The 11,139-nt window shown below is 46.9% G+C and overlaps 1 protein-coding gene across 2 annotated transcripts in view; it reads right to left on the reverse strand.

The window, feature by feature from the left end:
• Nucleotides 1-10,399, reverse strand: part of ELOVL6 (ELOVL fatty acid elongase 6) — a 151,045-nt gene extending 140,646 nt beyond the window's left edge. The window contains exons 1-2 of one of the 2 annotated variants that reach the window (XM_019025953.4): nt 10,142-10,399; nt 9,549-9,669 (exon numbers count right to left, since the gene is read on the reverse strand). In XM_019025953.4, the coding sequence (XP_018881498.1) occupies nt 9,549-9,637 (89 nt within the window). In that variant the 5' untranslated portion in view covers nt 9,638-9,669; nt 10,142-10,399. Of the gene's footprint in view, nt 1-9,548; nt 9,670-9,822 lie in introns of both variants that reach the window. The other variant, XM_019025952.4, reaches the window with a different exon arrangement.
• Between the last annotated feature and the right edge of the window lie 740 nt (nt 10,400-11,139).

The following is an 11,139-nucleotide window of genomic DNA, read 5'->3' on the forward strand; positions in this document are numbered from 1 at the left end:
GAAACCCCATCTCTACTAAATATACAAAAAAAATTAGCCAGGCATGGTGGCGTATGCCTGTAATCCCAGCTACTCAAGAGGCTGAGGCGGAGAGTTGCTTGAACCTGGGAGGCAGAGGTTGCGGTGAGTCGAGATCATGCCATTGCACTCCACTGGGCAACAAGAGTGAAACTCGGTCTCAAAAAAAAAAAAAAGTAAAACATTATAAAAGGATGCCTGAAATCAGGTAACCATGTATTAACTGTTAGTATCATTGCTCCTGAATGAAGAAAATCTACCCTGCTGTCTAGGTGTGGTGGTTTACACCTGTAATCCTAGCACTTTGGGAAGCTGAGATGGGAGGATCACTTGAGGCCAACAGTTCAAAACCAGCCTGGGCAACATAGCAAGACCCCCATCTCTCCAATACAATAAAAAAATTAGTTGGGCAAGGTGGTGCGTGCCTGTAATCCCAGCTACTTGGGAGGCTGAGGCAAGAAGATCGCTTGGACCAAGAAGCGGAGTTTGAGATTACAGTGAAGTATGATTGTGACACTGCACTCCAGCCTGGGTGACAAGCAAGACCCTGTCTCTATTTAAAAAAGAGAGAGAGAGGCTAGACGCAGTGGCTCATGCCTGTAGTCCCAAAACTTTGGGAGGCCGAGGTGGGCGGATCACTTGAGGCCAGGAGTTCGAGACCAGCCTGGCCAACATGGTGAAACCCCGTCTCTACTAAAAATACAAAAATTAGGCAGGTGTGGTGGCAGGTGCCTGTAATCCCAGCTACTCAGAAGGCTGAGGCAGGGGAACTGCTTGAACTCAGAAGGTGGGGGTTGCAGTCTAACAGCCAAGATCATGCCACTGCACTCAGACTGGGAGACACAGCAAGACTCCGTCTCAAAGAAAAAAAAAAAAAAAAAAAAGAGAGAGAGAAAAGAAGAAAATGAAGTTATACTTGTTTACTTGTTTCACTTTAAATAGGATTATAGGGCTTGGCGCAGTGGCTCACACCTGTAATCCCAGCACTTTGGGAGGCCGAGGTGGGCAGATCACAAGGTCAGGAGATCGAGACTATCCTGGCTAACACAGTGAAACCCCGTCTGTACTAAAAATAGAAAAATTAGCCAGGTGTGATGGTGGGCGCCTGTAGTCCCAGCTACTCCGGAGGCTGAGGCAGGAGAATGGTGTGAACCCGGGAGGCAGAGCTTGCACTGAGCCAAGATCGTGCCACTGCACTCCAGCCTGGGCGACAGAGCCAGACTCCATCTCAAAAAAAAAAAAAAAAAAAAAAAAAATTGGATTATAAACCTCATGTGTGTTTTGAGGAGGTAGATCTCCCTCCCCAAAATATATTTCATCAATAAAACTTTCCTTATATCACAACTAGGAACTCTTCTATAAAAGTTTTAGCAAGAAAAAAAAACTGAAATATGAATCCCTGTAAATAAAAGTATTACAAAACTATGAGTGATTTTCTAGCAAAACTACTTACAATCAGCATGTCTAATTTATCTCAGCAAATTTATCTTAGCAAAGGTAAGTGTAAGTCTTTTTTCTCCTGTACTTCTTTTTGTACAAAGTAAAGACTTAAAGTTAAATCTCAGTAAGTTCACAGTGGGCAACTAACTCAACAAAGGGTTTCCTAGTAATAGGAACCTTAAAACTAAAAGTCGCAAACACTCAATGCAGAAAGGAATCATGATAAATGTGTAGGCTTGACCTTAGATGACTGACATGGTTCCAAGCTTTGGGATAACTATTGCACAACCAACTTAAAATTACAAATTCATATTCTTTACTCTTGGGCAATACTTTTTTTGTTTTGTTTTGTTTTGAGACGGAGTCTCACTCTGTCGCTCAGGCTAGAGTGCAATGGTGCAATCTCGGCTCACTGGAACCTCGGCCTCCTGGGTTCAAGCGATTCTCCTGCCTCAGCCCCTGGAGTAGCTGGGATTACAGGCGCCCGCCACCACGCCCGGCTAATTTTTGTAGTTTTAGTAGAAATAGGGTTTCACCATGTTGGCCAAGCTGGTCTCGAACTCCTGACCTCAAGTGATCCACCCACCTCAGCCTCCCACAGCGCTGGGATTACAAGTATAAGCCACCATGCCCAGCCACTTTTTTTTTTTTTTTAATTTTTGTGTTTTTTTTGAGACTCAGTTTTGCTCTGTTGCCCAAGCTGCATTGCAGTGGCATAATCTCAGCTCACTGCAACCTCCGCCTCCGGGTTCATGCCATTCTTGTGTCTCAGCATCCAGAGTAGCTGGGACTACAGGTGCGTACCACCATGCCCAGCTAATTTTTGTATTTTTTGTAGAGACAGGGTTTCGCCACATTGACCAGGCTTGTCTCGAACTCCTGACATCAAGTGATCCGCCTGCCTCGGCCTCCCAAAGTGCTGGGATTATAGGTGTGAGCCACCATGCCCGACCCATACAATACTTTTGAAAAAAGGACCCATGTATCTCTAAAATAAATTATTGGAGGGTAAATATAATTAGAGATGCTGGGTTTTTTTAAAGTTCTCAGAAACCTGAATAACTATGCCAACATTTGTACCTGCCTGAATACATGTACAATCAGAATCTGGATAAAGGAATGAAGTTATGAGTTTTAACATTACAATATAGCCAAGTCATAGTTTCACTCAGATTACCTAGGGTTATCAACAGAAATGACATATGTGGTACAGGTAACTTTCCCTAAACCCTCCCAAAAAAGATAAATGAAAAGTAAATGGGAGCGGGTGGATGTGAGCTACATAAAGAGTAAAGGGAGGGCTGAGGCAAACTTTGTAGAATGATGTCTGGTTCCTATTAATAAAGGACAGTTTGTCTCACCTGTGTCCATATGTGAAAAATTAAGTTAATCATTAAGACAATGTTTGGTTAACTCATTTCAGAAAATAAAATACTTGGACCTGAAATATTTCAGATCACTTAAGCAAAGATAAACTCCTGAATTGCCAGAATGGTGCCACACTCATTTTACTTTGTTGTCTAAAGACTGATTAGATGGGGGGCCGGGCACCTGTAATCCCACCTACTCAGGAGGCTGAGGCTTGAACCCAGGAAGCAGAGGTTGCAGTGAGCCAAGACCGGGCTCAAAAAAAAGAAAAGAAAAAGAAAACTGATTAGATGGTTATTGTATATCCCCCTAAGTATTTCAAAACCTCCGTCCCCCTCATAACTCTTCCACTATCTAAGCTGAAAGATTCCTCTGGCCGGGCATGGTGGCTCACACCTGTAATCCCAGCACTTTGGGAGGCCGAGGTAGGTGGATCACCTGAAGTCAGGAGTTTGAGACCAGCCTGACTAACATGGTGAAAACTCGTTTCTACTAAATACAAAAAAATTAGCCGGGTGTAGTGGCGCATGCCTGTAAACCCAGCTACTCAGGAGGTTGAGGTAGGAGAATCACTTGAACCCAGGAGGCAGAGGTTGCAGTAAGCTGAGATGGAACAATTGCACTCCAGCCTGGGCAACAAGGGCAAAACTCCATCTCAAGAAAAAAAAAAAAAAAAAAAAAAGAAAGAAAGAAAAAAAAGAAAAAGAAAGATTCTTCTTTCAAGGAAGTATATAAGGCAACTCTTAGATATGGAATAAGTTGACTTTGAAGTTTCCAGCCATTTTTCTTACAAATGCACGCAGAAGGTTACGAGGAAGATTTCAGGAAGAAATTTAAAGCAATCCTCACTAAAGGAAAAACAACAGTGAAATACTATGTCTGCATTTGAAAAGTTTCATTAAGTTCCAATGTTATACACTTTGACACATTTAGAATCACCCTCAAACAAAAAAGCAACAGGCAATCCTCTGAAGATCACAAAATTTTACTTCCAATGTGAAAAAGACTTCATGTAAAAATTTTAAGCACTAATTATAACTAGTACAAATACACAGATGGATAATATAATCATAAAATATTTTGCATTAAGCTGGCTTTCATCCTTTGGAATCCTAAACAAGAACTGCATGAATATTTATAATTTATTAAAAGATACATGAAAGTTCATATCAAAGCTCCAGCACAACTTTACATTATTTTCTAGGACCCCACACAGATTACACGTTTTTTCTCTATGTATTTTCTCATTCTTCTCACTCTTAACCTAGTACATATGCCTACATCCCAGTGCTTTCTAAAAATTATTGAATGTCATGTTATGATCCTCACACAAGTTTTAATCCTAAATCAATATGAACTGTGATACCTCAAAATAAACAGCAAGTGACATGAGTACAATATAGACACACTATATTCCTACAGAGCTGACCAAATTTGTTGCTGCAATGTTAACGATGAAATGAAACTCTGGCCTACTCTGTTCCATAGTCACAGATGCACTGTTTTCCAGCCATTTTTCTTACAAATGAATGTAGAAGGTTTCAAGGAAGACTTCAGGAAGCAATTCAAAGCAATCCTCACTAAATGAAAAACAACAGCCAAATACTATGTCTGCATTTGAACAGTTTCATTAACATTATGCTGCTATATTTTTTATGCTGCTATATTTGAGTTAAATGCTAACACAGGTTTTTAGTGCTTTTTATGTTCTTTAATCATGAAATTGTACATCGTGTTACTTTCCAAACTTCACCTACAAAAAAGATATAGATGTACAACTCCTTTTAAAATGTTTCACGGCCGGTTGCAGTGGCTCAAGCCTGTTATCTCAGCACTTTCGGAGGCCGAGGTGGGCGGATTACTTGAGGTCAGGAGTTCAAGACCAACCTGACCAACACGGTGAATTCCCATCTCTACTAAAAATACAAAAATTAGCTTGGTGTCATGGCAGGCACCTGTAATCCCAGCTGCTTGGGAGGTTGAGACATAAGAATCACTGGAACCCGGAGGCAGAGGTTGCAGTGAGCCAAGATTGTGCCACTGCACTCCAGCCTGGGCAACAGAGTGAGACCCTGTCTCAAAAATAAAACAAAATAAAATAAAATGTTTCACTCCATTTTTACCTTTGGTAAAAACAAATTTGTGAATAAAAAGGCTTCCTCAGCTGAACAGCATTTAATTCTTAAAATTCCTATACTATCTTATAGACTCTATAATACAGAATACAAAAGGTTAAAACAAGTAAACCCTTTTACACTACCAAGGGAGTGGGTGGGGAGAAAAGTCAGAAAAATATACAAAGCTTTGAAAGGCTGGATGTGTGGAGAATGCCAGGAGAGGGGGAGGGTTTCATGAAGTTCTAGGCAAGCCCTTTGAAGACGTCACCTCACATACATAATGTTACAGCAGTCAGCACAGGCCTCCTGCTTTCCTATTGGTGGGCACCGTGTCAGCCGACATCAGAAGATAATCATCATTGGCTAGACAATTACAACTGGAGCAACTAGCATCCACTGCTGTTAGCACAAACCTGGCAGGCTGCTGAAAGAGAAGGCAGAGAGAGCCCAGCTTCCCTTCTCACTCAATGAATTTTATGTCGCCTTAGCAATCACCAGGTGATTTTGCTCCATGGCTAGCAGCACTTCCAACTTAAGTCAGCTCTTAGTGAGAAAAACAGGTAAAGGCCAGACATCTCATAAAAGAGCAAAATGTCTCTATTTTCAATGTTGTAAAATTGCAAGGACTTTTCAGTGAAAATTAGAATTCAAAACTCCTATTTGGACCTATGAGCAGACATTTTTCTCTACCTCATGTAATAAACTCTCATTGACCAGATAATATAACCAGACAGGATATTTTTCACTGGACATGTAGTTTCAAGATGAGGCCCAGGATGATTCTACAAGGGAATACACTTATTACTTTGCATTTCAATTGCTATTCTAACCTATTATATATGAAACTTTTTGCTAGCAAAGTAAAAAAAGTCTGCAGTATTTACTTTCATGGCTAGGCCAATGAGTATGAGGTTAATGATTCATTAAAGCAGCAATAAACTTGAAAACTAGCCTCAGTTGAACCCTTTAGGGTTTATACAAACGCTACTCCAAAAGTCGGGCCCCATTCCATTAACACGTGCTATGGTTAGTAAGTATGGATTATAGGGTATGTTACCATTAATTTGCGCTATGGTTAGTAAGTATGGATTATAGCATATGTTTAATAAAGTATTCTTATTTTAGGTCCTCTTAAATGATGCTAGTTAGCAAAGGCAGCATACTGGCAAAATACTGCTCCTGGCCATTCTCACAGTTCTTCAAAAGCCAATGTAGTTCACTTTTGAGAGAGGATGTTTTAATTCTCTAAATTAACAAGTTTTGCCTGTTACTAAGAAGAGATTTATAAGGACAACCATAAATTCCCAAAAGACAGAGTAGAAGCTTCACTATATCATGTTTTTCCTCCAGAAGCTATTTCAAACCATTTTAAGTTAATGAGTCTGAAAAAGGTAAGATTTTATGGTTTCCTCAAGTTCCTCTCTCCTCAAGAGGGTCTAAGCCTTGGTTATGGAGTTCCCTTCTCCTATTAAAAAGGGAGTGAAAAGAAAATCTGGTTCAAGACTTTTTGTCCTGCATTAGCTGGATTCTATTAAAAATAAAAACTAAAAGCTTTAATTTGAACCTCCCGGGTTCAAGCAATTCTCCTGCCTCAACCTCCCGAGTAGCTGGGATTACAGGCACCCGCCACCACGCTCGGCTAATTTTTTTGTATTTTTAGTAGAGATGGGGTTTCACCATATTGGCCTGGCTGGTCTCCAACTCCTGTCGTCAGGTAATCCACCCACCTCAGCCTCCCAAAGTGCTGGGATTACAGGCACGAGCCACCACACCCGGCTAATAAAATTAAATTTTAAAAAGTGTTTAAAGTCTTTTTGGCTGTACAGTTTTTGGGGAGGGAGGAGAGATAAAATTGGGCACCCTGGGATATTGGGAGAAATGCACAAAATCTGGCATTAAAAAAAAAAAACATGAAAGTAAGACAATTAGGGTCAGGAAGAGTTGGAAGGGAGGGGTAACAGCCAGCAGGGTTCTTTGACTGCAATAAGCAATCTAAGAACATAACATCAACAGAGAGCAGAAGCCAGGAAGGGAAAAATCCCAAGATGTGACTCTGCCACGGTATGCAAGTTCTAGCCTGTTAACCTTCGGGTATTAACGAGTAGTGCTGGCAATAAAATGGGCACCAATCACCATTTCAACTCACTGGACATTTTCTCAAGAATGTGCCTTATGCAAAGCACTCTGCTAGGTGCTTTGCAGAATCAAGAGTGGGATGACAAGAACCGTAACCTGAAGAGCTGATGGTCTGTAAGTTAATAACCATGTATGTAACAGTAAAGGATATTGCCAGAAGAAAGGTACAGATAAAGAACTAGGAGGAAACAGTGGTCAGAACCTAACAGGAGTAGATACGTTGGCACATTTTTGTCATTTTCAGTCCCACGAGGGCTGAGACCTGTCTGGCTCAGTACTGAGTGAATGGAGAGAAGAGGCGGGAAATGGTACCTGGAGCAGGCCTAGGAAGTGGCCTCAGAGAAAAAGCAACAAGTAAATAAGAGGCAGTATCGACTGCAGTGGGCTAGGAATGGCGGGCGTACAGTGAATGGGGTCAGCCGGCAAAGCGAGGGAAAGCGGACTCCGGAAGAGCAGGTTAAACCAGGACGCAGCAAGTCAGAGATTCGGCACAGAAGCAAATGCTGACCACACAGGCTAATGCGGGAGGACTGTGCGCCCGAACAGGCCGGCTGGAGGATATGACAAACATCTGCGGAAAAGACCCGGGCCCGGGGCTAGCCAGCAGCGCGGTTCCGGCGCCCGCCGGCTCCGGCCACCGCCCCCTCCCCGCCTCCAGCACCACCCCCTAAGCGGGAGGAGGAAGTGCATCCAGAGAAGGACCCCGGGCGGTGGGGCTGGTGGGGCTCGAGGGGCCTCGGCTGCCCCGAAACGCCGAGGTCTATCTGCGGTCTCGACCCGCAGTGTCCAACCTCCTTCCGGACCCACCCCTGCACCCCCTGGCCTCAGCGGCCCGGGAGGGCACCAGCCCCGTGCCTATGTGGCTGCTGCACTTCCAGTCCTTCCGAGCGGCCCGCGTCCCCGCCTCTTAGGCTCCGGCTCGGGCCAGACGCGGCCCTTGGGCCCCTAGCCCACCGCCGCCACCAGCCACGCCGCAGCTCACCCCAAGCAGGCCTGCCCCGCCGGTGCGCGCGGCCCAGGGGGCGGGCTCCGCCCGGCAGCCGCCGCAAATGGCCATTGGGGCCCGGACCAGCCCGCGGGAAGCTGGGAGTGGGCGCGCTCCGGCCGGGCGGGAGGAGAAGGAAGCGGCGGCCCGGCCTCCCGACACTGGCCGGCGACTCCAGGGGGCTGGAGGACAGGAAGTTGAAACCCCCTTTTCGCAGCTGCGGCCCCGTGGCACCAGCTCCTACTGCACCAACCCGCCCAGGCCACAGGCGCGCCGGCGTTTCTGGTTTCCAGTTGAAGAGGGCAGGCGGGAGGGCGCGGGGCACGCGGGCTCGCGCACGCGGCGGGCGGAATCCCCCGGCTCCCGGGAGACCCTGCGGCCCGACCCTCCCCGGTCAAGCCATCCCCCGGGCTGCCGGCCCCTTGCCTAGCTCCGGGGTGCGTTGGGCTTGAACTTTACAGATCGCCAGACCCGAAGTTAAGGGGAGGAGAGGAATGCCTCTGCCACAACCCTGTCTACAAGAAGCGAGATGAGCACACCCTCCTCTGTTAAATATTGCAAGGTGACACTGGATCGCCTCCCACACAGGGATTTTCAAAAGGTCTGGCGGGGGGACTACAGTAAACAAGAAAGGTGTTTTCCCTGATTATTAGTTTCCTAAGGAAGAGCCCCTAAGGACTCTGCAGACGGAGGGGCTTTTGATCTGTGTGCCTGAACTCCAATCAGCAGCTACGCACAGAATTAGAAGTGTGTCCAAAAGGCGTTTCCGTAAAACAGAAACTTAATAATGGCGTGGCTCCACTCGCTCGGGTTCATTCATTTATTACTGTTTTCATTGTCCCCTCCTCCCTCCCACCCGGTCTCTCTATGAAACCGGAAAGGGATCCGCGTGGGGAAAGGGGTACTAAAAAGGGGGCATCCGCCTGAGGAGCGGCAGACAGAGGAGGACGGTGAAGTAGGAGCGCTGCAAGGAGAAAGGAAGGACACGAGGGATGGAGAGACAGCGAGGACCAGGGCCAAGGGCGGCGGGCGGGAGAGGGTTAAAGGGAACAGGAGACAAGGTCCTCCCTCCACTGCCTTTCACACTCCGGTTGCGGGAGAGGCCAAGCGAGAAAACCCAAATCTAGATGAAAACCGGGGGAGGGGAGGGGAGCACAGGTAGGCGATCTGGACTGTGGCATCTCTCCCGCCTTCCCTGTCGCGCAGACATCACCCTGTGCACACACATATGTTCTGTGTTATATAATCTACATAAAAGATGCCTATGTAGCCGCGGTTCACACAGGGGCACCCACAGACCTCGCGCTTCATGTACCCCCCCCCCCAGCGTCTCCTGCACCCGGGAGACCCGAGAACTCAGCGATCAGCTGGCTGCCCGCGATTCATCGCTCCATTCACGCCCAGGCAGGGAATACCGACATTAAGGCACTCCGGGAAGACGCGCAGGGCTCCCGGGAACAGTATCAGGCGAAAGCATCACGTACCAGTTTTCCTGCATCCATTGGATGGCTTCATTCTCGTTGAACTGCTTTTCGAATTCATATTCTTGTAAAGTCAACACTGACATGTTCATTGGGGCTGATCTTCGGAGTCGCTACGTGTTCTCTATACAAAATAAAATAATCTGTAAAGCGCTTGATTTCGAGTGTTCTCCTGTCTGCTTCCCCCACCCACCCCCCTAGGTCTTCCCCACGCCGCTCGGTCTCCAGCGGTCGTCTCTCTCCCAGCCTCTCAGCTACATCCAGGGCTGAGCATTGCCTGCGCCTCCGCTCCCAGCTCCTCTCTCTGGGGCTCTCCTCCTCCCGGCGTCCGCATCCACCGTAGGAGGAAATGAATGCCTTGCGGTCTTAGTGCCCGCACGTTTGTCCATCACCCTTTTTACTCGTCTACAGGGAAATCTCCTCCCCCTCGTGCGATCTGAGAAATTAACCCTTGGCGAGGGAGTGTGCGAAAGAGCGCGACCTCTCTCCGCCCGGGGGGACAGTTTTGTTTACAGCGAAGGTGGTTGGAAGAGTGGGGGAAGGGCGCAGAGAGAAAGGAAGTGGCCTGGAGGTCATCCAGATCCCCTAAGCCCAACCTCGTGGGCCGCCTTGCTTTGAATGAAGTTTCAGCGTGCAGGGCGCATCCCCGCGGCGCGTGGACCCGAGAGCTTGGCGAGTAAACGATTGGGAAATAGTAAAACCTGCCAGCTCTCTTGCAAGAGAACTCCGGGCAAATCTGCGTTGAGATCACCAGTGAAGGGAATGCGCTTCCCACCTCCTCGCCCTACCTCTGGGACCACCCCCACCCCTACCCCCACCCGGGAGCTCTGGCTTAGATTCACGCTAACCCAGGCCCTGCGGACGGCAGAGCTCCTTAATCTCGTACAGACAGGGGATGCTGAGTGTGAGGATAGTGGATAGGCGAGAGAGGCTAGTAGCCGGAAGTGGAGGAAAGGGCTGGGTTAGGTGGAGGGTTTAGGTACCGGGAAGGGGGGGATTAATGAACAGAGGCAGAGTGGGGAAGGAAGCTGACAGGAGAACTGGACCGACTGGCCAAATGCAAAAACTTTATTTGCATGCATGAGAAATTTGGCTTTACTTGCTGTACTTGTAGGTAGAACAGAATATGTGCGGAGAGGGCTGAATGTACTGTTGACCCCTACTGGGCCCTCAGCCTCCAAGAGGAAAAACTATTTTCTATTCCATCCATCCCTCCACTCATTTCCCCCAAGAGTTTGGAAAAATGAAATATGAGACGTGGAAGTATCTAATGATGTAATTGTAAACTTTACAAAATAATAAGGAACCCTGCTTTTAAAAATTAGGTGGATATTAGGACCAGAAAGAAAATTCCCCTTCTGAGAACATCCCCCCCACCTCCCCAGTAGTCCAAAAAGGGTACTTTCATTCAATTTAGATGCCTCTACCCCACAAAAAGTGGGAACTGGGAGAAAAATTTTTAAAGAAGGAGGAAGGGACCGGCCACGGTGGTGGCTCACAGAAGTAATCCCAGCACTTTGGGAGGCCGAGGTGGGTGGATCACCTGAGGTCAGGAGTTCAAAACAGCCTGGCCAACATGGTGAAACTCCGTCTC

This window comes from Gorilla gorilla, chromosome 3, assembly GCF_029281585.2.
Source record: "Gorilla gorilla gorilla isolate KB3781 chromosome 3, NHGRI_mGorGor1-v2.1_pri, whole genome shotgun sequence".
In the NCBI taxonomy this organism is placed as follows: Eukaryota; Metazoa; Chordata; class Mammalia; order Primates; family Hominidae; genus Gorilla; species Gorilla gorilla.